This window comes from Neolamprologus multifasciatus, chromosome 7, assembly GCF_963576455.1.
Source record: "Neolamprologus multifasciatus chromosome 7, fNeoMul1.2, whole genome shotgun sequence".
Classification (NCBI taxonomy): domain Eukaryota; kingdom Metazoa; phylum Chordata; class Actinopteri; order Cichliformes; family Cichlidae; genus Neolamprologus; species Neolamprologus multifasciatus.
Window position 1 is genome coordinate 1501459 of NC_140445.1, and position 24349 is coordinate 1525807.

The window sequence follows — 24349 nt, forward strand, 5'->3', positions numbered from 1 at the left end:
CTGAGTGCAGTACCACTAACAGCCACTAGATGCTGGCTGTAAAACTCAGGGTTTAAACATGTTTGAGGTCCTTCACACGTGTCCATGTGTGAGGAGCGTAATCTTTAATGCCATGCAGTGCAGACAAAGGTGCTTGTGCTTACATGTGAGAAGCTGGCAGGATGTAGTTGATGTAGTTGAGGCTCCCGCACCACCACCATCCTCCAGCTGTCAAAAGTTACGGTTCAGTTAGACTAGATGAGAAGTAAAAATCATTGCATTGAATTTATTTTACAGGCGAGGACGGTTGTTCAGAAGTTCAGCATGCAACACCCCAACCTGTGGATGTCAGTCTGCACAGATGTGTGCAGAAGCTGTCTTTGCAACAGAGGCTGAACTGCAGATTTCTAATCTAGGTCTGAGCAGTTAATGTGAATTTCTGTATATAAGGACAACAACAGATGTGAGATTTTTTGCTTATTCTTCACAGATAATTTCTGCATTATCACAAAGAGATTTCACATAAAGCTGAAAGCAGCAGGTGTGTTATTGCCAGAGCTGCAGCTGACTGTGTGTGGTTGCAGACGAGTCTTTGAGGGAACCATTTCCAAGGCAACGAGACCCAAGTTCCCTGCACACAGCCGCAATAATAATCTTTATTTACAGCACGGTCGTCAGCCACCGCGGGCTGTTTGAATCACATCCATAATTTTAGCTCCTCCCCTTTTAGGTCAAGATTTGAACACCAGTTTGGCGACGCTGCCGAGTACCTGAAAGCACCAGGCTCTTTATGACATCACACAGATCCAAAAGAGAAAAACTGTGAGAAAGTGAGGCTCTGCAGCTTTGGTTGTGCGCACCCTGATGCACTTATTTGAAACTTTCAGGATATTTAAGCTGAACATCGTCCACAGGAACAGGAGATCTCGTGTTCTTTTCTGCAACATGTTTGAACTTGGCTGTGACTTGGTTCCTCCAGGCGTCTCTTTAAGCACGTCTCTCAGTTTTCCTGTCTGTGATGGCGCTCAAGTGTGAATGGACTCTGCAGGTGACCTCAGGCTGTCAGTCCCTGAGACTTGGTTTCAGTGAGGTGTGAAAGCTGAGCGATGAAGAGTCCAGATGTTGCTGCACCGTTCAGCCACAACACTCAATCTTATTTATTATGTGCTGATTTGAGGAGAAGTAGCCATCGTCCCTCACTGCTCCATCACTGAGTGAAACGTCCCTGACAGCAAACAGAGCCTGACGGTTGGTGTTTTTAGCTTTGAAAGCTTCACCTCTTGTCTCTGGTGTTCCTGGAGTTTCCTGTTCATGGTGAGCCTGATCCTGGTTGGTTCCTGAACAGCATAACTACTTTCCACAGTGACAGGGCTGGACTTCTTCCAGACCTCGGCAAAGGGACGTGTTCGCAGTGCCGGTCAATCCAACGAGTGCTGTCACACAAATGAATCGTTATTAAAAGATTTGAGTGTCGATGAAGCCGTGTGATGCTTCTGTGTGGATTAGCAAAAATCCAAACACACATCAGAACTGGTTTTGGTGACGACGCAGCTTCAGAGTGTCAGATATCAGAGTTCATGTTCATAGCTGCCAACAACACTGTGCTCGAGCTGCAGCTCAGAGACATTTCTACAAATATGATCGATATATCTGAGCCTGCATCCATCCAGCTGCAGACTGGATGCATGTCTTTGCATGAGATGCATGTCTTTGCATGCATCTCATGCAAAGACGTGATTAAAAGCCCAACATTACCCCGGCGTGCATGCCTGAGATGAGGGGATGGAAACTTCTGCCCACAGCTGTATCTCCAATCGATGACATCATACAGATCTCACATAACAAAAAGAAAAAACACTACAAACTGTTAAACATCCAGCAGTGGATGAAGGTTGTTCTTTAAGCTCAGTTTTAGACTGTTTCTACGTTTCTGTCCTCACACGTGCGCACACACACTCACAGACCTCTCTCTCTCCCCTCGCTGTCTCCGGCTGCTGAATCTACTCCTTTGGATGCTTTTTGGGGGGAGGAGCAAGCCCGTCTCCTCTCAGAGCGAACCCTCTGTTGATTCTCTCCGTGTTTGCCGTCGGTTCAGGAGGAACTCCGCTCGGCTTCTCTGAGACTCACTGCTGATGATGGACGCTCGCGCCTTCACCCCGCTCATCCTGACGCTGTGCAGCTTCATCCACGGTAGGCGCACGCACACACACACACACACACACACACACACACACACACACACACACACACACACACACACACACACACACAAACACAGGTCGTCTATGGCTGTGAGGACACTTATTTGGATTAAGAATTGTGAGCTGTGCACTAAAACCAGCTCTCCAGCTTTAATCTTGATGCACATGCAGACGTTTCAAAGACGCGTTTTTCAAACAGAACGTGAGATTTTTCTTTTACAGGTTAAAACTGATAAAAGTCTGACTGTGAAGAAGAAGTTGATCTGATTAGAATAAACGTTTAACAACAAACGCTGTGATCAGATTTTATGTGTTTGGAGTGAATCAAAAACTTTAATCTGCAGATTAAATTAGAAGTTTGTGCGTGCGGCGTCCTGTTTGCTGAGGGAGAACCAGTGTGAGGTGATCCTCCTGCAGTCCAGGTGTTAATGCACCTGTGCATTAACATTTCCACGGGTGGGTGTGTCAAACATGCAACCCGCGGGCCAGAACCAGGCCGTCAAAGGGTCCCGTCTGGGCCACCGCGAGTCTTTGGGAACATTTCAAAGGAGAAGGGCGCAAAGCTGGACGTCTAACTGTATCTTCATCAGATTGATGTTCTTCCTCTGACACATCCACGCTCAGCCACGTGTCACAGCAGTGCAGAGTTTTCCTGGGTTTTGTTCACATTTTCTGCGATGTGGGTTGTGTTTAGTCACGTTCGTTTGAGTCGGCTGTGTTTCCCCTCGTCTCCTCTCTGTGGAGTTAGTGTGTGAGTTTTCTGTCAGTCGTTGTCGGGTCTTGTGTTGTGTTTGTTTCCCAGCGTACGTGTTTCCTGTGTTCAGGTCTTTTTCACGTTCTTTGTCCCGTTTAGCATCTATTTTCTCCCAGTTTCCTTCCAGTTCAGTTTAGCTTCAGTACCTGTCTTTGTTTGTACCTCCTCCCACCCTGTTGTTGAACCCCGTCCCAATCTTTTTTCTTATCAGACATCTCAAGGATTAAATATGCAGTTAAACTTTTATGCACTCAGAGTCAGGGTGTTTTGTTTCTTTACTGGGTTATTAGGCAGACGTTTGACTGGTCCAGTGGAGATTAAATGGGGCTGTGTTATCAGGTTTTCATGATTCAGAGTGTTCACTTATCTGTCAACGTATTTTTTCTGTGGGATTATTTTTAATGTAATCTCGTAGAAAAGATTAAAAAAGTCAGCAGTTCATATCTGGATTGTTTCGTATCAACTCTTTCAGGTTTACAGTTTCTCTATTAGCCTGCGTATTATTACAGATCGTTTGTTCACATGGACGTCTTCAGTCTGATCGGGTGCTGCAGGCTTCAGATTATTCGCTGCTGCAGGAGCTCGTTTGCATAAAATCGGGGTCATAAATGTCTTCTTAGAAAAAGACGTTTTGAACTACTTCACGTCTCTGTGCTGATTCTGGTATTTACGCTGTGAATCAGCTCCGAGGTTCAGTTTAAGGTTCAAAGACGTCGTCTTCAGCAGCTGCAGCTTTGAATCTTTTGACATTTTATTTCCCCAAAGGAAATGTTGACCTTTCACAGCTGTTCCAATAACTCAGCCAATTAAATCCTGTTTTCTTGGTCGTTTCTTAAGAAGAATAAACATTTTTTAAAGCTAATGAAACGTCTTTTGTTCCCGTTTGATGAGTGACGGTCTGCGGGGTGAACTTGCAGCGCCTCACTGTTGAACCGTGTCTCCACCTTCTCTTAATGACGTTTGAAGGTTCGAGGATTATCGTGCAGGCAGTCGTTTATTTTACTTCTGCTTCTCCCTTTAAATCTGATCTCCACTCATCACAGCAGCTCTCACCACCATCCTGAAACCTCCCCTTTCTCTCCTTCTGTTACAAATCAGCCCTGACGCTCATCTCCACCCGCTCCACCCACTTCCTCATCTCTATCTGGACGGTTGACTCCAGGTATTAAACTCCTGCAGCGACACCATCTCTGTGTTGCACCGCTCCACCTCTCATTCATGCATGGTCCGTTTTCCTTTCATTCCTCTTCTCTCCCCAGCATACCTCCACCTCTCCAGGCTCTCCTCCACCTGCTTCTCTTTCTCGACCTCATCTGTCAGCGCTGCAAACAGGAAGGAGCTCAGAGCAGATCCCTGATGTGTCAGACATCAGTATCAGTGCTCCTGCTTTCCTCATCATCCTCCAACTCTCCAAAATCATCGTTAACAGTCTGGTTAAAGTCCACCGCCCTCTCCTGGACATCTCCACACCTCCACATGTATGTCACCAGGACCAACCCACTCGTCATAGCCGCCCTCTCTTCATCTTTATTACTCCTCACTCTCATTTCCTATTCATGAGCTGCTCAGTGCTCCTTCCATCTCCTCCACAGACGCTTCCTTTATCATAATCTGGGATTTTGAAGAATCTGTTTGTTGTTCACAGCTGGCTGAGACTCAGATTCCTTCCTTTGTCTTTAATGAATGCATGTGGCGCAGCAGCAGCTTCCTGAATGCACCGACTCTTCACGCATTCTGCATTTACTCATGCTGCAGGTCAGCTGTGATATGCAGATTTCTGAAAACCACCACAGTCCAGTACCCCGAGCAGACTGATGCAGGACGCCTCCCTTACGTCAGAGCACTTAAGGAAATCTCCAATCAGAACATACTTCAGATAAAATGGTGATGAATAGAGTTTTTACAGCAGTCTGCAGCTTTTGGCTCACTGTACAGACACTGAGCTCATCATCTGAAGCTTTGGTCATGTTTGATGTGAACATGCACACCTGGAACAGGAGAAATACGCCAAAAACAAAGGGAAAGAACTGGTTTGGTACATGCAGCGTGCAGGGCTGGGCTGCCACAGCTGGAACAGCATGAAAGGCTTTTATTGGAGCAGTCTGGCACATTTACATATCAGCTCTCCTACACAACATTACATCAGTCACGTGACCGGTTAGAGTCCATATTTGCGTTTCATGTGTTTATGAGTGTCAGAGTTGGCTGTGTCGCTGACTCGGGCAGCAGGAGTCGAGCGTTTAATGCAGGTTAATGAGGAGAACTTACAAAAGCTCGAGACACAAAGAGCGAGGCTCTTCAGAGAGCGATACAGCGATCAGCCTTAACACGCTGACAGGTGGAGTGAATGACACCGATCTGCATCCTGGCACCTGTTAGTGGGTGGGACATGTCAGGGAACAAGAACCTGTGAAATGATGGGAGAAGCAGGAGAAATGGGTCAGTGTGACAGTTTGGGTCAGAACTAGGGATGCACCGATACCGTATCGGGTATCGGGGCCGATACTGTAAAATGTGTGTGTACTCATACTCGTGAAAGTTAACCGATACCAACTTATTTCATTAATCAGAGGGTGGCTTGTCATTTTTGTTGTAGTTTTTTAGATTGGCCACTAGGGGGACATCCCGCGCTAAACAGGCACAGGGTTAGGCGAGTGAGACTCCAGATAAAAAAGAGAAACTGGAGGCTGCTGTAGCTAGGCTAAACAAAATGTCAGCAGTGTGGAACAGCCAACTTTAACTCAGGTTTTGGAAAAGCGATGAAAAATGTCAAGAGAAAATCCACGGGCAGTTAAAATAACAGAGGCTCTGACTCATTTTATCGCTCTGGATGACCAGCCAATGCCGGCCGTGGAAAACATAGGATTCTTCTCAGCATACTCGAGCTGCGATATGAAATTCCCAACCGCCCACACATCAGGGAGATAATGGTGCCAAAACTTTCTGAAGAGGTAAAGACAAGCAGTGTGTGCGCGATGTCAGTCCTCGGTTTAACGGCACAGTGGACTGATGATCCACGAGCAGATGAGGAGTTCGTCAATGCCAAATACTTTCGTTATTTTGTTTGTTTGTTTACAATATGGACACTCTGCAACAATTTAAAAGTTTATTTTATTCTCAAACAGAAGTGTTTATTTATTATTCTGAAAGCTCGAGACAGTGCCAATAGTTCAGTGATATTTTGTTAAATTACAATGTGGAGACTCTGCTATAATTTAACAGAAGTGCTTATTTTTCACTTGAAATTTTTTGTGGTCATTTTTATTAAGATTAAATTTTTATTGGCAGAGAATAAAATAAAACCTGTCTTCCAATTCATTGCATTTGTGTGTGTGTGTGTGGTAGAAGTATCGGTTTTTGTACTCTGTATCGGCAAGTACTCAGATCCAAGTATCGGTATCGTATCGGTTTGAAAAAATTGGTATCGTTGCATCCCTAATCAGAACATGTAGAAAACTGCAGATTTGTCAGATGTCTCCAGTCTGCACGAGTCCAACAAACGAGCTGCTGTAGCTCAAACTGTCGATGTCAGGTGGTGTCAGGATGCACAGAGCACCAGTTTATTGTATATGGGGCTGCAGACCAGTCAGGGTGGGCGTGCTGACCATCAGAACTAAAGCACAGAACAATGGAAGAATGTGGCCTGGTACGAATCACGTTTTTTACATCACCAAGGCTGGATGGATGCGTGTGCGCTGCTTTTCTGGGGAACACTCGACAATAGGATGCATTATGGGAAGACGGTGAGCCAGAGGAAGCAGCAGCGATGGAAACAGTGCTCCCTGATGGCTGTGGTCTCTTTCAGCAGGATAATGCACTGGAAGCAGGAATGTTTCCAGAATGGTTTGAGGAGCACAACAACCAGTTTGAGGTGTTGACTTGGCCGCCAGATTCCCCAGAATCACATGCTGGACAAACGGATCCGTCAGGATGCTCTGTGCATCCTGACACCTTTCCATCAGAGCTGCAGCGTCCGTGCCTCCACGGGTCAGGTGGAGACAACATAAAGAGACACAGGGAACGTTTAACTTCACACGAGGCATTGATAACAGCCGCTATCAAAGTAAAACAGGAAGTAAGACACAACTGAATGAGGATAAACCAGATTAACGTGACACAGGAGACATCACAGACAAAAACGCAGCGTTAGTAACAGTAACTACAACCAAGAACAAAAGACTCAAATAACAAGATGAGAATATAAACCATGAAGAGTCTTTAGAAAATATTAGAAGATAAAGCAGGCGGGAAATAGAAACAACAGTTCTATTAATAGAAACCTGCAGACTGACAGAAACAGCTTCAAATGCAGGACTGAAGCAACAGACTGGACTACAGACTCAAACGTATGATACACCCGAGGATCAGAAGTCCAGATCAAGCTGCTGCATCACTGTAACAGTCACAGCTCTGCTGTTCTTCATGTTGACAGTAAATAGAATAATTTCATTTTCACTTACGTTCATTCAGAAATTCAGATCCCTTCATTTGTCGACTTCTACCAGCGTTTGGGGTTTTTAAGTTGAGCAGTCAGAGCACGAAACGCAGACAAAGGAATAGAAAATATTTCTGTTATCTGGAGCTTATTTCCTGACAGTCAGCCCCCCCTGCCCCCACGCTCGGCCAAGGTCTCACCGAGCACCTGTCAGTCATCCGGATGAGCTTTCATCTCCACCAAGGCTGATGTAATCCGTCTCCTCGGAGCCTTGGAGACCCCCGGTCTCTGAGCTGCCTCAGATGAAAGGTGACAAAAGGAAGAGAAATGTGGTGAAATCGATGTTTGTCAGACCAGACGTGGGTCACAGATCTCGCCCGATGGCAGATTCAGAGCTCTGCACACTTCAAGCAGCCGCTCAGTTGCATCGGCCAATCAAGAGGCACCGCTAACGACCTGCCGACACTCCCAGCGTTACAGCACTTCAGTCATACAAAACAGATAATGAACAGAAATGTGGAACAAATGTAGTGCTGGGAAAGTTCTCCTGATTTCTCACATTTCTCACATATTTGTCTTTCATGTCTCAGATCATCAAACTCATTTTTATATTATACAAAAACCTGGAACAGAGTGAGCGATGTAGTCAAAGCAACCTCTAAGTCCAGCAGGAAACTCTGGACTGGCAGGATGGAGGAGAGTCTGGGAGCTCCACAGAATACTTTAGTGGTTCTCAGCTGCTAAACTGGGAGAGAAAGCCTGTGTTAGTGTCAGTGGTTTACCCGGCTCCACTTCAGTTACACTGTTGGAGCGCTCATGCGTGCTGACGACAGTCGTTCCTGTTTCCCTCCAGGTTCTCTGCAGGGCGTGTACCAGCGGCGTCTCTACAAGGAGCTGATGAAGAACTACAACCCGTTAGAGCGGCCGGTCAGCAATGACTCCCACAGCCTGACCGTCCACTTCAGCTTCAGCCTGCTGCAGATCATGGACGTGGTAAGAACTGTTGCTTCAGTATGAACATTATTACTGTTAATAATCCCATTTATTATATATCCCTATTATTATATATCCCTATCATTATATATCCCTATTATTATATATCCATATATATATCCATATATATATCCCTATTATATATCCCTATTATTATATATCCCTATTATTATATATTCATTTATATATCCCTATTATTATATATCCCTATTATATATCCCTATATATATCCCTATTATTATATATTCATTTATATATCCCTATTATTATATATCCCTATATATATCCCTATTATTATATATTCCTATATATATCCCTATTATTATATATCCCTATTATATATCCCTATATATATCCCTATATATATCCCTATTATTATATATCCCTATATATATCCCTATTATTATATATTCCTATATATATCCCTATTATTATATATCCCTATTATATATCCCTATATATATCCCTATTATTATATATCCCTATATATATCCCTATTATTATATATTCCTATATATATCCCTATTATTTATTCCTATATATATCCCTATTATTATATATCCCTATATATATCCCTATTATTATATATTCCTATATATATCCCTATTATTTATTCCTATATATATCCCTATTATTATATATCCCTATTATATATCCCTATATATATCCCTATTATTATATATCCCTATATATATCCCTATTATTATATATTCCTATATATATCCCTATTATTTATTCCTATATATATCCCTATTATTATTTATCCCTATATATATCCCTATTATTATATATTCCTATATATATCCCTATTATTTATTCCTATATATATCCCTATTATTATATATCCCTATTATATATCCCTATATATATCCCTATTATTATATATCCCTATATATATCCCTATTATTATATATTCCTATATATATCCCTATTATTATATATCCCTATATATATCCCTATTATTATATATTCCTATATATATCCCTATTATTTATTCCTATATATATCCCTATTATTATATATCCCTATATATATCCCTATTATTATATATTCCTATATATATCCCTATTATTTATTCCTATATATATCCCTATTATTATATATCCCTATTATATATCCCTATATATATCCCTATTATTATATATCCCTATATATATCCCTATTATTATATATTCCTATATATATCCCTATTATTTATTCCTATATATATCCCTATTATTATATATCCCTATATATATCCCTATTATTATATATTCCTATATATATCCCTATTATTTATTCCTATATATATCCCTATTATTATATATCCCTATTATATATCCCTATATATATCCCTATTATTATATATCCCTATATATATCCCTATTATTATATATTCCTATATATATCCCTATTATTATATATCCCTATATATATCCCTATTATTATATATTCCTATATATATCCCTATTATTATATATCCCTATTATATATCCCTATATATATCCCTATTATTATATATCCCTATATATATCCCTATTATTATATATTCCTATATATATCCCTATTATTTATTCCTATATATATCCCTATTATTATATATCCCTATATATATCCCTATTATTATATATTCCTATATATATCCCTATTATTTATTCCTATATATATCCCTATTATTATATATCCCTATTATATATCCCTATATATATCCCTATTATTATATATCCCTATATATATCCCTATTATTATATATTCCTATATATATCCCTATTATTTATTCCTATATATATCCCTATTATTATTTATCCCTATATATATCCCTATTATTATATATTCCTATATATATCCCTATTATTTATTCCTATATATATCCCTATTATTATATATCCCTATTATATATCCCTATATATATCCCTATTATTATATATCCCTATATATATCCCTATTATTATATATTCCTATATATATCCCTATTATTATATATCCCTATATATATCCCTATTATTATATATTCCTATATATATCCCTATTATTTATTCCTATATATATCCCTATTATTATATATCCCTATATATATCCCTATTATTATATATTCCTATATATATCCCTATTATTTATTCCTATATATATCCCTATTATTATATATCCCTATTATATATCCCTATATATATCCCTATTATTATATATCCCTATATATATCCCTATTATTATATATTCCTATATATATCCCTATTATTTATTCCTATATATATCCCTATTATTATATATCCCTATATATATCCCTATTATTATATATTCCTATATATATCCCTATTATTTATTCCTATATATATCCCTATTATTATATATCCCTATTATATATCCCTATATATATCCCTATTATTATATATCCCTATATATATCCCTATTATTATATATTCCTATATATATCCCTATTATTATATATCCCTATATATATCCCTATTATTATATATTCCTATATATATCCCTATTATTTATTCCTATATATATCCCTATTATTATATATCCCTATATATATCCCTATTATTATATATCCCTATTATATATCCCTATATATATCCCTATTATTATATATTCCTATATATATCCCTATTATTTATTCCTATATATATCCCTATTATTATATATCCCTATATATATCCCTATTATTATATATCCCTATTATATATCCCTATATATATCCCTATTATTATATATTCCTATATATATCCCTATTATTATATATCCCTATATATATCCCTATTATTATATATTCCTATATATATCCCTATTATTATATATCCCTATATATATCCCTATTATTATATATTCCTATATATATCCCTATTATTTATTCCTATATATATCCCTATTATTATATATCCCTATATATATCCCTATTATTATATATCCCTATTATATATCCCTATATATATCCCTATTATTATATATTCCTATATATATCCCTATTATTTATTCCTATATATATCCCTATTATTATATATCCCTATATATATCCCTATTATTATATATCCCTATTATATATCCCTATATATATCCCTATTATTATATATTCCTATATATATCCCTATTATTATATATCCCTATATATATCCCTATTATTATATATTCCTATATATATCCCTATTATTTATTCCTATATATATCCCTATTATTATATATCCCTATATATATCCCTATTATTATATATCCCTATTATATATCCCTATATATATCCCTATTATTATATATTCCTATATATATTCCTATTCCATCTGTGTGTCAGAGACTAGATGACTTCATACAGGACCAAGAAAGAAATGCTTAAAGGGGATCTTTAGAAGAGTGTGAGCTACTGGTGCATGTACTGGTGCATGTACTGGTGCATGTACTGGTGCATGTACTGGTGCATGTACTGGTACATGTACTGGTGCATGTACTGGTGCACATGTTGTACCAATAATAACATTAACTGATATGTAAACATCAGTGTAATCACAGCTTCCTCGTCGTCTGTTGCTTCTTGTTTGTATCGTAGCATCTGAGCTGCGTTAGATAAACTCTGCGCTGTGACTCACAGCTGCCTCCTCACTGTAACTATGACTGCAGGTCTTACTGGGAACCAGTGTGAATTCATAAGGTTAAATAAATCAAATAAATAAAGGATGATTGTGACTAAGGGCAACATATGACATATCATATGATAACCATGCAATGAAGATCTGGTATTGTGATCTTCTAACGCTATTATGAACACTTTAACCAGGATATGAGGGAGGGAGGGAAAGCAGGAGCAGAAATATCCAGATCACATCTGTGTTTGCACTGAATGTTTTGCTGTGTAGAGTTGAATGAATAAACTCAGACGGGTCGCCGACACGCTGCAGCTACGTCACTGTGGAGGAATTTAAAGTGAATTTCTGCTTTTGCTGAGAAGAAAAATCCAATTTTTGCAGATTTATCACAGTTAATTGTGTATCATCACAAACAGATTGCATATAACTGCCAACTTGACTCCACTCAGTGGCCGACTGGCTGAACCTTGTTGTCCACAGCCTCAATAATTTAGGTGGAGCTGCATCTGAGACGCACCTCAGATTACTGCTTTTCTGCTTTTCACACAAACAAACTTTAAAAGCTCCCAGTCCTCGACTGTTTCTGCGGGTCCACAGTGGACGTTTGCTCCAATTAGCCCGACTTCAGGGATGAACTTTCCTGCTGCGCGGCCCGACCGTGAGGCTGAGACATAAACTCAAACAAACGGATGCTGTGAGGAACTAAACGAGCTCAGCTCATTCGCTGCTACCTCACGCACATCTTACAGCCAGTTTAACAAACACTCGCTCCGCACCCTGCTAGCAGCCCACAGCAGGAGGCAACTTTCATCTTTCATCTATCATGGCATGTGACAACAAGCGCACACACACACACACATTCTTTCGATGTGCAGTGAGTGTGTGTTTCATGGGTCTGCGCTCGTGTCTGTGTGTGTTTGTGCACACAGAGGAGATGCGATCGTGCTCCACGTGGAGCGGCTTCACCTTCATATGGACCCAGGCGTGGCCTCGGTGCTGTTCTGCATGTGTGAGGGTTTGGATTGAGTGATTGTGGAGAGCGCCCCCCACAGTGACTCTCATCGCTCCCGCCTCCTTTCTTAAATCTTATTGATTCCCTCTGTCTGAATTTATGGGGGCGCCACAGTCCCACGGAGAAACAAGTTACTCATGAAACCTGAATCGGACCTAAATCTCTCACCGTGACAAAGTATAGCTTATTTTTACACAACGTTGGTATTTACATGAACTTTAAATTCACTTCCTGTCAGTGTGGGTTTTGGAGCAGGGAGCGCCAGCAGAGGATCGGACAGAGTTGGGGGGGGAGGACGGGTGAGGAGGGAGAAAGCAGCCGGCTTGTTTCAGGAATCGAACCAGTCGTAATATTTTTGTTTTTTATGATCTTTAATGATTGTTGTTGAAGGAGCTACTTGTTTTCATTTTGATTGCTTCTTTAATGTTTTCTATTTTCTTTGCTTCAGGAAGCATAGCTGTTGCCATGGTAACAAGTAATGTGGATTTGAATAAGGAACAAATGTAGGAAATACTGTTTAAATCTGAGTCTAACAGCACGTAAACATTCAGAAGTAACAAGAGTTCACAAACAGCTCGCCGTTAGCAGGAACATGCTAATTAGCTAAAGGGGTGACGAAGGCGTTCCACAGCACACGGCGAGGGAAACGTATTTTTGCGTGGGCTTGATGAGGTTCTTAATCGATATAAATGACTCAGCGTGAAGTTGGCAGGAAGCCGAGCGTTTAATTACCTGATGTCATGATTTCTCACTTCTGCAGCTTCATCTGAAGCGAATCTGTCGTTTCAAACATCTGCTTTGGTTTTGTTAGGAGGATTTTCCTGCATCGCTTCTGTCTGCGCGCCGCTGCATCGCCGGCAGCAACCACGGTGCTTTTCCACCCCAAAGGTGAAAGGTGCCGTTTTCCTTGGCGACGTGTTTGATAGAAAGTTACAGGCTTGAGGGTTTGACTCAAGTTTAACAGGAAAACATCCAAAATCCTAAGTTTGAACTTGTTTTTGGGTTCTTGATCTCCGCAAAGCACCAGGATGTAACCGAAATATGGACCCAGCAGTCTCATCACATAGACAGCTCAACATTCACTGCCCCACATAGCAAGCTGGTCAAGCCGGCACTGCTGGCTGACTGGTGTCATGGTAAGTGGTATGTCACTTAGATATGGGCCAGGCCTGGCGTAGATGGCACTGTTTATGTGATAGCATGCCACATCTGGCCTGATTGTGGTTTGGTTTATGGGGCCCAGGCTCATAGAAAACAGGTCTGGTTCGGGTCCGGCATCAAGCTGGCACTTCTGACTGACTGGTGTCATGGCAGGGTGTCGTTCAACCAGATGTGGGCCAGGTCTGGCAATGATGGCACTGTTTATGTTCCTATTTTAGTTAGAAGACCCAAATGCCATGTTGCAACACTGCTATGGTAGCCAACGTTTCAAATGCAGGTTTTACAGGTTTGTGAGTGTACACTTTATCCAAAACCTAGTGACGGTTTATTCATCTTTGCCACTGGTGGCTGTAGCTCAGGAGGTAGAGCAGCTCACCTACTGATTGGAAGGTTAGTGGTTCGATCCCTGGCTGCTCCAGTCTGCATGTCAAGAGTGAGAATGTGTGTGGGTGTAGTCAGAGCACTCAGCTTAGAGAAAGTGTGTGAATGTGGCATGTTGTAACCCGGGAGAGAAGAAAAGTGCTGTGTAAGAATCAGTGTCTGAACAGAGTTTCGTCGTGTTACTTCTGCACTATTATGTTGTTATTACATGGCTTGATTAAGGTACATATCAAGCTGACATCTGGGGCCAGAGCTGAAACTGTTCTGGGCCAACACAGGGCCAGCAGTGTGTCTGCAACTGGCCTTGTGCTGACCCATGTGTGGGCCACCTGTGGTAAACCAGATCTGGGCCACCAAAGGGCCGTCATTCTTTGCGGGCCGCATGTGGGCCATGTGTAAGCACATTGTGTGGGCCGGATCCGGGCCATACCAATTTTGCTATTTGGGGCAAAACACCATTTTCCTTTATTCACCCACTAAAGTATCTCTGTGTTCATCTGCTTTATCTGCTGGTTTCTCCTCGACTCCAGTCCTCATCCACTCCTAACATCATTTATTTCTTCGTGGTACCATTCATCAGACACTTTTCTCAGCCCATCTGAGCTCGCCTGATCAGTCTGCATCCATTTTTAAAAGACTTCATCTTTCCTCTGGGAAACGCGGTTTCATTCGTAACATTAGGATCCTTTCTCAGCGCTCATTCATCACCACTTATTAATACGAGATAACGACACAGCATCAGATTCAGCTGAGTACAGGAGCAGCTTTTGATCTCCTGCAGCCGTTTTACAGATTTAAGATGCTGCAGGGTTGGATATCAGTTCATTTATCGTCTGTACTCTGCTGAATCTTCTTGTTCAGCAGGACCTCCACCTGCCTCCATCTTCCTGACATCAACATTCACACACAGTAAGAGCAGTAATCTCTATAAAAACTCGCTTTCATTCAGACTTTTCAACTCTTGGTTCTGGGCGATGGGATAAAGTGCCATCCTACCTGCTGTTTAAATGTTTTATATGTGAGGGGCAGCCTATCAGAGGAGTGGGAGGAGCTAAAGCAGCCAGTCTCAGTACTTACTTTATTTACAGGATTACAGGATGGGCTGTTTTCTGATGACCTGATGGTTAAGTTTATCATTTAGCTGTATAATATATATAACAGTATGTAAGTCTTCGGCTCATGATCGTCTCTCATCCCCCCCCCCCACCCCTCCCCACCCCCCTCCACTGTGATTTTTGGGCTTCATCAGCTCGTATCATCTCATCAGCTGCTGAGCACCATTTCACAGCTGCTGCCGTTTTGCCCCATTGCTCCCGAGTTTTATATCCACACCGGTGGGTTTTCCTTCTGGCTGACTGGTCGTCTGGTCTGTGAGTCACAGGTGAGATTGAGGCTGAGAAAAGGGCAACCCCGGTTTCTCCGTCAGGCTGCTGCTACTGTGGCTCCTTACTGTATGAGAGTACCTGGTTTTCTTTTATAGAATAGCACGTTATTTTCATTGTACATGTACGATGAAATGGTGGGTGACCACACCCACTGGGCTGGAATTAAATATAAAGAGTAGACAGCAGGAAAACAGGAGAAATATAGACAAACATAAGAGAGAGGTGCATGTAGCCGCTAAACTGGTGGACCTAAATCTTAACCACCACGTCCGTATATATACAAGCGGAAAGGGAGTGAGTGGGTCAGCGCTCGGAGAACAGAAGCTAAGCCAGCTTTAAACACACCATTTATTTTTAGGGTAAAACACAGTCAGAACCCCCAAATACAAGCTAAAATCCCCGCTAAAAGCCCTGCCGGCAGGAATAACTATACACTAAAAACCAAAACTAAATAAATGTTTTTTTTGTATGATAAAAACTTCCCCCCCAGAGTCCTATATTCCCTCTTGTCCAGCCACACACATGCGGCAAATGTTCCTTAGATGGAGAAGAGACAGGAGAGGAACTCCTCTTCCGGGATGGTAAAACTCACCAGCAGCAGACCAGGGAGGAGGCTCCTATCTCCGCCTGACGGTACGCGGCCGCGCAGTCCAGCCACTCTCCACACCTGCACACAGCCTCCCTCGCAGCCCCGCCCTGAAACAACAGACACGGGCCAGCAACGTTGTCGGCGCAGCCGCTGTTATCCTCCCCCGGCAAAGCTACGCCTAGCGCCCGACAGTGGGAAAGCGATACTCACAAATGCAGGCAGAGGCGTCCCCCTGCCCTACTGTGGATTTCACGCGTTTCCTCCCACTGTTGCTATTTTGTCCGTCTGGACTGGATCGCCGGGTTATGTTGGCCGATCGTCGGATATCTCGTGACGTCCACAGGCAGGCCGGTCTTTCTTTACAGGTGCTGGGCTGCACACGTTTTGTTTTCTGCTCCTCGCTTCTCGTGTGTCTCTCCTCTGCGTCTTTGTGCTCACCATCTCCCTTAAGTCCGTTTGGCGGCTGATAGGCCACCTCGGGAAACGCCCCCACCTCACAGGTGCCTACAATTGTCCGCTTAATACACAGTGGAATAAAAATACTACACAACAACACCAAACACGCACTATAAATATGGGGATAAAATCATGCAATAGAAATATCAATAAAAACATGCAATATCACTATTACAATAAAAACATGCAAATAAAATCGACACTAAACAAAATATAAAGACACAATTTTCCACTGTGTGACATGCACATTAGAGAACATCTTGATGCATTCTCAATCATCCAGGAAAATAAATCTCCAAAAGTTGAATCTGTTCATCTGGACGTAGCGTTTTCTGGGAGAAACGTTTCGTCATCATCCAAGTGACTTCTTCAGGATAAAGCAACATGAAGAAGTCACTTGGATGATGACGAAACGTTTCTCCCAGAAAACGCTACGTCCAGATGAACAGATTCAACTTTTGGAGACATTAGAGAACAGTTTCAAAGTGCTTGAAAGAAGTGCAAAAGGCCTGAACAGAGTCTGTGTGAGTGTCCTGTGTGCCCCACCTGGAGCCTCCAGTGTTTTGGGTGGTGTTAATGACCCTCTGTGCAGCCTTCCTGCTCTCAGTCGTGGCCCCTGAGTACAAACTCCAGGCAGGAGGAGAGCACGCTCTCCACTGAGGAGCTGTAGAAGGCCAGCAGCAGGTCCTGGTCCAGGTTACTCTTCCTCAGGAGATGGAGGAAGTGCAGCAGGTCCAGGTTACTCTTCCTCAGGAGATGGAGGAAGTGCAGCAGGTCCAGGTTACTCTTCCTCAGGAGACGGAGGAAGTGCGGCAGCTGCTGGGCCTTTGTTACCAGGGCGATAGTGTTGTGGGTCCAGGTGACATCAGCACAGATTGATGGATTTTTAAAAACGTGTAATTAACCTATTAAAAAGACATACGAGTGGGTTTGCTACCATGTTCCTGTGTTTTATCGTCAGAGAAACTGTTGTCAGCATCAAAGAAATGAAAACCCAAAGGAAAGAGACGACGCCACGGGCACTTTACAGCCTCGTCCAGAGGAAATGGAGTCGAGGTAAACAGAGGCTTGTTCTATGACTGCCATCGTAGCGAGGATTATACAGCTGGAGTCAGAAAACAGGATACGTTTGACTGCAATCTGCACTCATATACATATATATATACCTGCGATTACATTTGCAACTGTAACTGTAACCAAACACGAGCTTTTCCTAATCCAAACAACCAGCATAGCAATAACTGAACAAGCAGTTTTCTTAGAAATCAGTTATAAACGTTATCATTTCATAGTTTAATGGCAGATAACTTCTACGTTTAGCTATAAATAAGTTTTCTTGGATCATTGCTGCAGGCCTTTCAGCAGGAGCATAGTGGGAGCGATTGTGTAACCACTGCAGGCGTCCTGCAGATCCTGGGATCAAGTTTTGGCTTCTTTTCATATCAAACAATCTGCTCTCAGGGTGAATTTCCTGCTTAATATATGGTTTCCTGGTGCAAGAAAGAACTTGTCTGACCTTTAAATGTAGGCGTTCTTTCAAAGAGTTTATTTGTTCAAGCACACTCTTTGTTTTCCATGTGGCTGCAGTCAGCTCAGCATACAGATAATACTCGTTAGTAACTGGAGGTCAGTCCTTAAACTTTTAATATTCGTTCCTCTGCAGACTCTCCCTCCTCCAACGTGCCGGCCACTTGCTTACATCCTCATCTTTTAATTCTTTCAGTACGCTCGGCTGCCTGAGAATGTATTAACGGGCTGGACATTCATCAAAGTGACATTATTCGCATTCATCCTCCCCTCTGCCGGCGCTCCACATGTTTAAGATTAATTTACAGGGACGAAGGAAACGCTGGAGAATAGACTGTCTCTTAACCGTGACTGCAGAGGAGGGTTCAGTCATATGCAAACAACAGAAGCGCCTTTAACTCAAAAGCATCTTTGGCCAAGATGACCGCACAATCCATCAAAGTCCTTATGAACCTGAGTTAGAGATAATCAGCGATCAACACCTGCTTCCTGAACTCACCTGAGACTCTAGGAATCACCAATACATGAGTTCATGTCCCTCCAGTTTTTATCAACAGCAAAGTTTATTAACTGTTTGGGAAATTTTCACTGAACAATCAGCCAACCCTCGCTCATGAAGCATGTGACTCCAGATTCACCACCGAGCCTCTCGCGCCACTCAAACCCAGGGTTTGTTTTTTGCGTATTTTTTGTGAAAATGTCATAACCCCCCACTGAAGCAGAGATTTGATTTGATTTGATTTGATTTGATTGATTAGCATTCAAATATCTCAATGAATTCATAACAAAGATCTACCACAAAGCAAGAAAGCACAAGACAAGGCTAATCAAAAGGTACTGGCTGAAGCATTTGCTTATTACGCCAACCCTTTAACAAAAGATCTTTTAGCATGCAGCTCCTGTACACAGGGCTCGAAGCAAAGAATAAAACAAAGCAAAAACAAACAAACTTTCCACCTTAGATAACTACATCAAAGCAAAACAGTCAAGAGTTTCAGTTTTATTATTTTTGCTCTTTTCATTCTTGATTTATATATTTTTCTAATACTCTATTTTTAAACCTGTTTTTAAACAAGGAAAATGAACTACACCTTTTTAAATCACTGTCATAACTATTCCACAGGTTAACTCCTCTAACAGAAACACATCTCTGCTTTATGTTTGTCCTTATCTTGTTTTTTTTAAAGAAATCTGTTCCCCTTAAGTCATATTGACTCTCTCTGACTTTGAACAGCTTCTGAGTACTGGGGCAAAGCAAGTTATTTTGTGCTTTATAGATTATCTGTGCCATTTTATATTCAACTAAATCATAAAATTGATCCTACTCAGCTGAGTTTCTGAGTCGCCAGCAGCAGGATCCTCATGTGCGTCTGCAAAGTTGTTGTGAACTTGTTAGTTCTGCGTCTCTGCAGCCGGCTTCTTTATGCAGAAGGTGTTCTGGTTCAGAGCACTGAGGAAACTGTGGCCACCGCTGTTATTCCAGCACCAACATTTCCCCTGCTTCAGAGTGCTGCTAGCATCTACTAATAACCAGTGAGTGAAAACACATCAGTGTGGAGGAGGGACACATCAAAGTACCAGCAGGACACCAACCAACGTCTCCGGCATGTAAATGTAGCTGCTAAACTGGTGGACCTAAATCTTCACCGCCACGTCTGTATACATACAAGCAAAAAGGGGAGTGAGTGGGTCAGCGCTCAGAGCACAGAAACTTAGCTGGCTTCAAACACACCATTTATTTTCAGGATAAAACACAGTCAGAACCCCAAATACAAGCTAAAATCCCCGCTATACAATAAAAACAGTGTTTGCAACCCGCTAAAAACCCTGCCAGCAGACATAACTATAAAAAAAGCAAAGCTAAATGAATGTTTTTCATATGCTAAAAACTTCCCCCTCAGAGTCCTTTATTCCCACCGTCCAGCCACATGCGGGCAAATGTTCCTTAGCTGGAAGAGACAGGAGAGGAACTCCTCTCCCGGGATGGTGAAGCTTGCCAGCAGAAGACCCGGGAGGAGGCCCCGATCTCCGCCTGACGGTGCGCGGCCGTGCAGTCCAGCCGCTCTCCACACCTGCACGTTTCCCTCGTAGCCCCGCCAGATGCAGGCAGAGGCGTCCCCCTGCCCTGCTGTGGATTTCACTCGTCGCCTCCCACGGTCGCTATTCTGTCCATCGGGACTGGATCGCCGGGTTATGCTGGCCGATCGCCGAATGTCTTTGCGCTCACTATCTCCCTTAAGTCAGTTTGGCGGCTGATAGGCCACCTCGGGGAACGCCCCCACCTCACAGGTGCCTACAATTGTCGCTTAATCCACAGTGGAATAAAAAGAACATTGTCCAACAACACCAAACACACACTAAAAATATGGGGATAAAATCATGCAATAGGAATATCAATAAACAAACATGAAATATCACTATTACAATAAAATCGACACACAGTCTGATCCAAAACAAAGTATAAAAACACAATTTTCCACTGTGTGACATAAACCTGCGGCTTATCCACATTTCTGTGACTAACATGTGACTATTATCTGTTAGAAGACAGCATTGCTGCAGCTGGTGCATAAGAACATCAGCATGATGAGCAGAAACCTGTTATGACTCGTCTGAATAATCTCAGTGAGTGGCCACGTCGCCGTCTACACTGTGAGGGTGTCTTTCTTTGGATCTGTCTGTAACGTGTTTGCCGTCGGGCATCTCTGCTGATGAAACTCAGCTGTGAAGCTTCACAGGAGTCGGGGAAAGGAACGTATTCAAAGTGCAACAGAGCAGAATTGGTTTTATTGTAAAATTAAATCCTAACTTTAATCACCAAAGGCACATTTTTGGTTTTCCAGTAGCACAACTCTTATTTCGGTCCAGGTCGGGGGGGCGTTGTTCCAGGCAGAGAGGCCCAGATGTTCGTCTCGTCCTGGTCAGACACCTGAACCACGTCAACAAAGTAGCAGCTTTACTCCGTAACAGGATCACCTCGTGTCTAAGGGAGAAAGAAAACTTATTTCCACCACCTGTGTCCATTAAACCAGTGGTCCCCAACCCCCGGGCCTCGGACTGGTACCGGTCCGTGAGTCGTTTGGTACCGGGCCGCGAGAGTTGAGGCTCAGGTGTGAAATGTCTGGTTTTCAGAGGTTTTATCGGTTTTCAGCGTTATTTTGTTATCATTTTATCGTTTACTCGGTTTTTCTGGGTCTTTTCACGTGTGTTATGAATAAATCTTCTTTTTTTCGGTTTTATTTTGTTGTATTTATCTGCGACACCTTAAAGGCCGGTCCGTGAAAATATTGTCGGGCATAAACCGTGGCGTATAAAAGGTTGGAGACCGCTGGATTAAATGTCACGTCCGGTGTGGCAGACGTGTGGAATTGGAGATAGGACCCAAAATGCGGCAGCTCAGGTGCAGATGAGAATTTCTTTAACAAATGAAAGTAGAAACAGCAATGGCGCGGGTGAAGGTAAAACAGAAAAACCTAAACTGGGCAAACTAACAAAACAAACCAGTAGATGCAGGGAGGATGGATGGAGAGACCGAGGGGAAGCAACACAGACGAACCAGCAACGACTATGACAGAAGACACAACTTAAATACACTCAGAGAACACAGGGAGATCACACACAGCTGGGAGTGATTAACATGACGAGACTAGGGAGGCAAACTGAAAACACTCACATAAGACGCAGACCTTCACAATAAAACAGGAACTTACACATGAAAGGACAAATTAAGGAACGCGGACTTGATACAGGATCACACGGGCAGAACAGAGTAAACACTAAACAGAGGAAGAACAGAACCAACAGTCACACTAATAGGAAACACAAAACGCTGGGTCAAAAGGACCCAAGACCATGACATTAAACTGTTCTTTGTGTCACTACTCAGAGCTCGTGACACAGGTGGTAACTCGACAGCTTCTCATTAACGTCTCACCAGCACAGCGGAGCGGTGCAGCGTTTATATCACACCTGACGCCACATCAAACCTGCTGTCAGCTCCCCTCACCTGAGAACAGGACGCCGAGACACCTAAACGCTGGTCCAGGGCGGGTCCACGTCACCCACCTCAGACTCGAGGGTGCTAATTCTCCCTCACCCCACTTCACAGGCTCATTTAACTGCCCCAGTGTGAGGTGGGGGTCACCACCCCAAAGCCAAAAGAATGACATCATTGAACATCTTCAGAGTCATTTTGTTGGTTCGTCCTCTTCACACCGTGATGCGCGCTCTGGTTTCTGCGACCTGTAGAAAAGCAATCCTAACCTCTCCGATGGAGCGTTCATTGTAACCGAGGCGTTGATCGCCTTTCTTCTTCTTCTGTTTCAGGACGAGAAGAACCAGGTGCTGACCACCAACATCTGGCTACAGCTGGTGAGTTTTCTTCCTGGTAAAAGATTAAGATGATCGTATAAGGGTGCAGACGGTTCTTACACCAACTGTAGTTTTCACAGCTTCAACCCACTGACTGTATAAAGATCAGAGATGGGCGCATTACTGTAATCCGATTACTTTTTTCAGGTAATGAGTAAAGTAAGGGATTACTATTGCAAAAACGGTAATTAGATTACCGTTACTTTCCCGTAGGAACGCTGCGTTACTGCGTTACTAAAACCGTGATTTTTTGCGAGAATGTCTCATGACAGTGACGTAAGCGAGTGCGACGTTCGTGACAACAGCTGTGTGCAGATCAACAATGGATCATATATCGAGTGCAGAGAGAGTATGAGCGTGCAGCGTTTAAAGCGTGGAAGTACTGACCTTACTTTGAGTTTGATTCCATAAAAAGTGACAAAAACATTAGTGTCCGTTGTGCGTGGGAAGAAAACTTCTTTTTACAGAGAAAAAACCCTAAACTTCCAAACAAGCACCGAGTAGCTACGACGTAATGGGAAACTCACAGAGAAACTCGCGGATTCTTCCACTGACCGCTGCACACCTGCACCAGGGTAACCCTCCGCCTACCCCACTCCTGCTTTACAGGTGAAAATAGAGCAACAGGACCGCTAGTCTTTGACTTTATTTATTTTCTGCTGTGTTTTACTTGCATCTATTTGAAAGACTGAGTGTAAACACACAAAATATTTTATTTTATGTGCTGGAATGTGCAGAAAATAGGTTTAAATGTTAAACTAATTTCTTCCAGTCAGAGAATGTTGCAGATAATTAAATTTTTGCTTGATGCATAAAGTTAAAAGATTAAAACTAATAAAACAAGTTTTAAAAAGATACTTTTCCATTTGATTACATTTTGTATGATGATTATGTAGAAAAAGTAGAATTGGGCTGAAAGATCTATCGCTTTATCACCTATTCAGGCTGTAAATCGTGTTTTTAAAAAGTAACTAAGTAACTAAGTAACTAAGTAATTAATTACTTTTGAAAATAAGTAATCAGTAAAGTAACGGGATTACTTTTTTGTGGAAGTAATCAGTAATTAGTTACTGATTACTTTTTTCAAGTAACTTGACCAACACTGATAGATGCACATGAATATTACATCTATTAATGTTCTTAGCTCATGCTTGTGGTGCTCAGGTGAGCCGCCTTTACCTGTCAGGGACGCCGGAAACATCAGCAGCTTTGTAGTTTCGAGTCTTTTTTATATGTTTTTACATTTGCAGCCGAGGCTGAGCGCGTTCTTCGCCTCAGTGAGAATCCGTGTGTTTCCCAACATGTCAAACTTTATCTTGAGGGTATGTTTGTGCCAGCGTTGACATTTACAAACGGACGTCCCTTTTTGGGGGAGTTTAGTGTAATGATCCATAACTCACTGCCGGAGGATTAGTTATCTCATCAGCGCCTCCCCCTGCCGTCACCTACAGAGAGTTAAAGCAGGGCGTCCGTCAGCCGTCGCAGGCGGGAGTATCGGTGGCAGTCGGGATGGCGAGCAAACTGACTGTTGGCAAAATAAAGCGAGTAAAC

At 42.2% G+C, this 24349-nt stretch overlaps 1 protein-coding gene across 2 annotated transcripts in view; it reads left to right on the top strand.

Annotated features, from left to right (window-relative positions):
* Positions 1-173: 173 nt before the first annotated feature.
* Positions 174-24349, top strand: part of LOC146513407 (neuronal acetylcholine receptor subunit alpha-7) — a 121558-nt gene continuing 97382 nt past the window's right edge. For both annotated transcript variants that reach the window (XR_014874930.1, XM_085165411.1), the window contains exons 1-3: positions 174-2169; positions 8223-8362; positions 22754-22798. Coding sequence is in view for 1 of the 2 variants with exons in the window: in XM_085165411.1 (XP_085021537.1) it covers positions 2112-2169; positions 8223-8362; positions 22754-22798 (243 nt within the window). In the remaining variant the exon portion in view is untranslated. The remainder of the gene's footprint in view (positions 2170-8222; positions 8363-22753; positions 22799-24349) is intronic.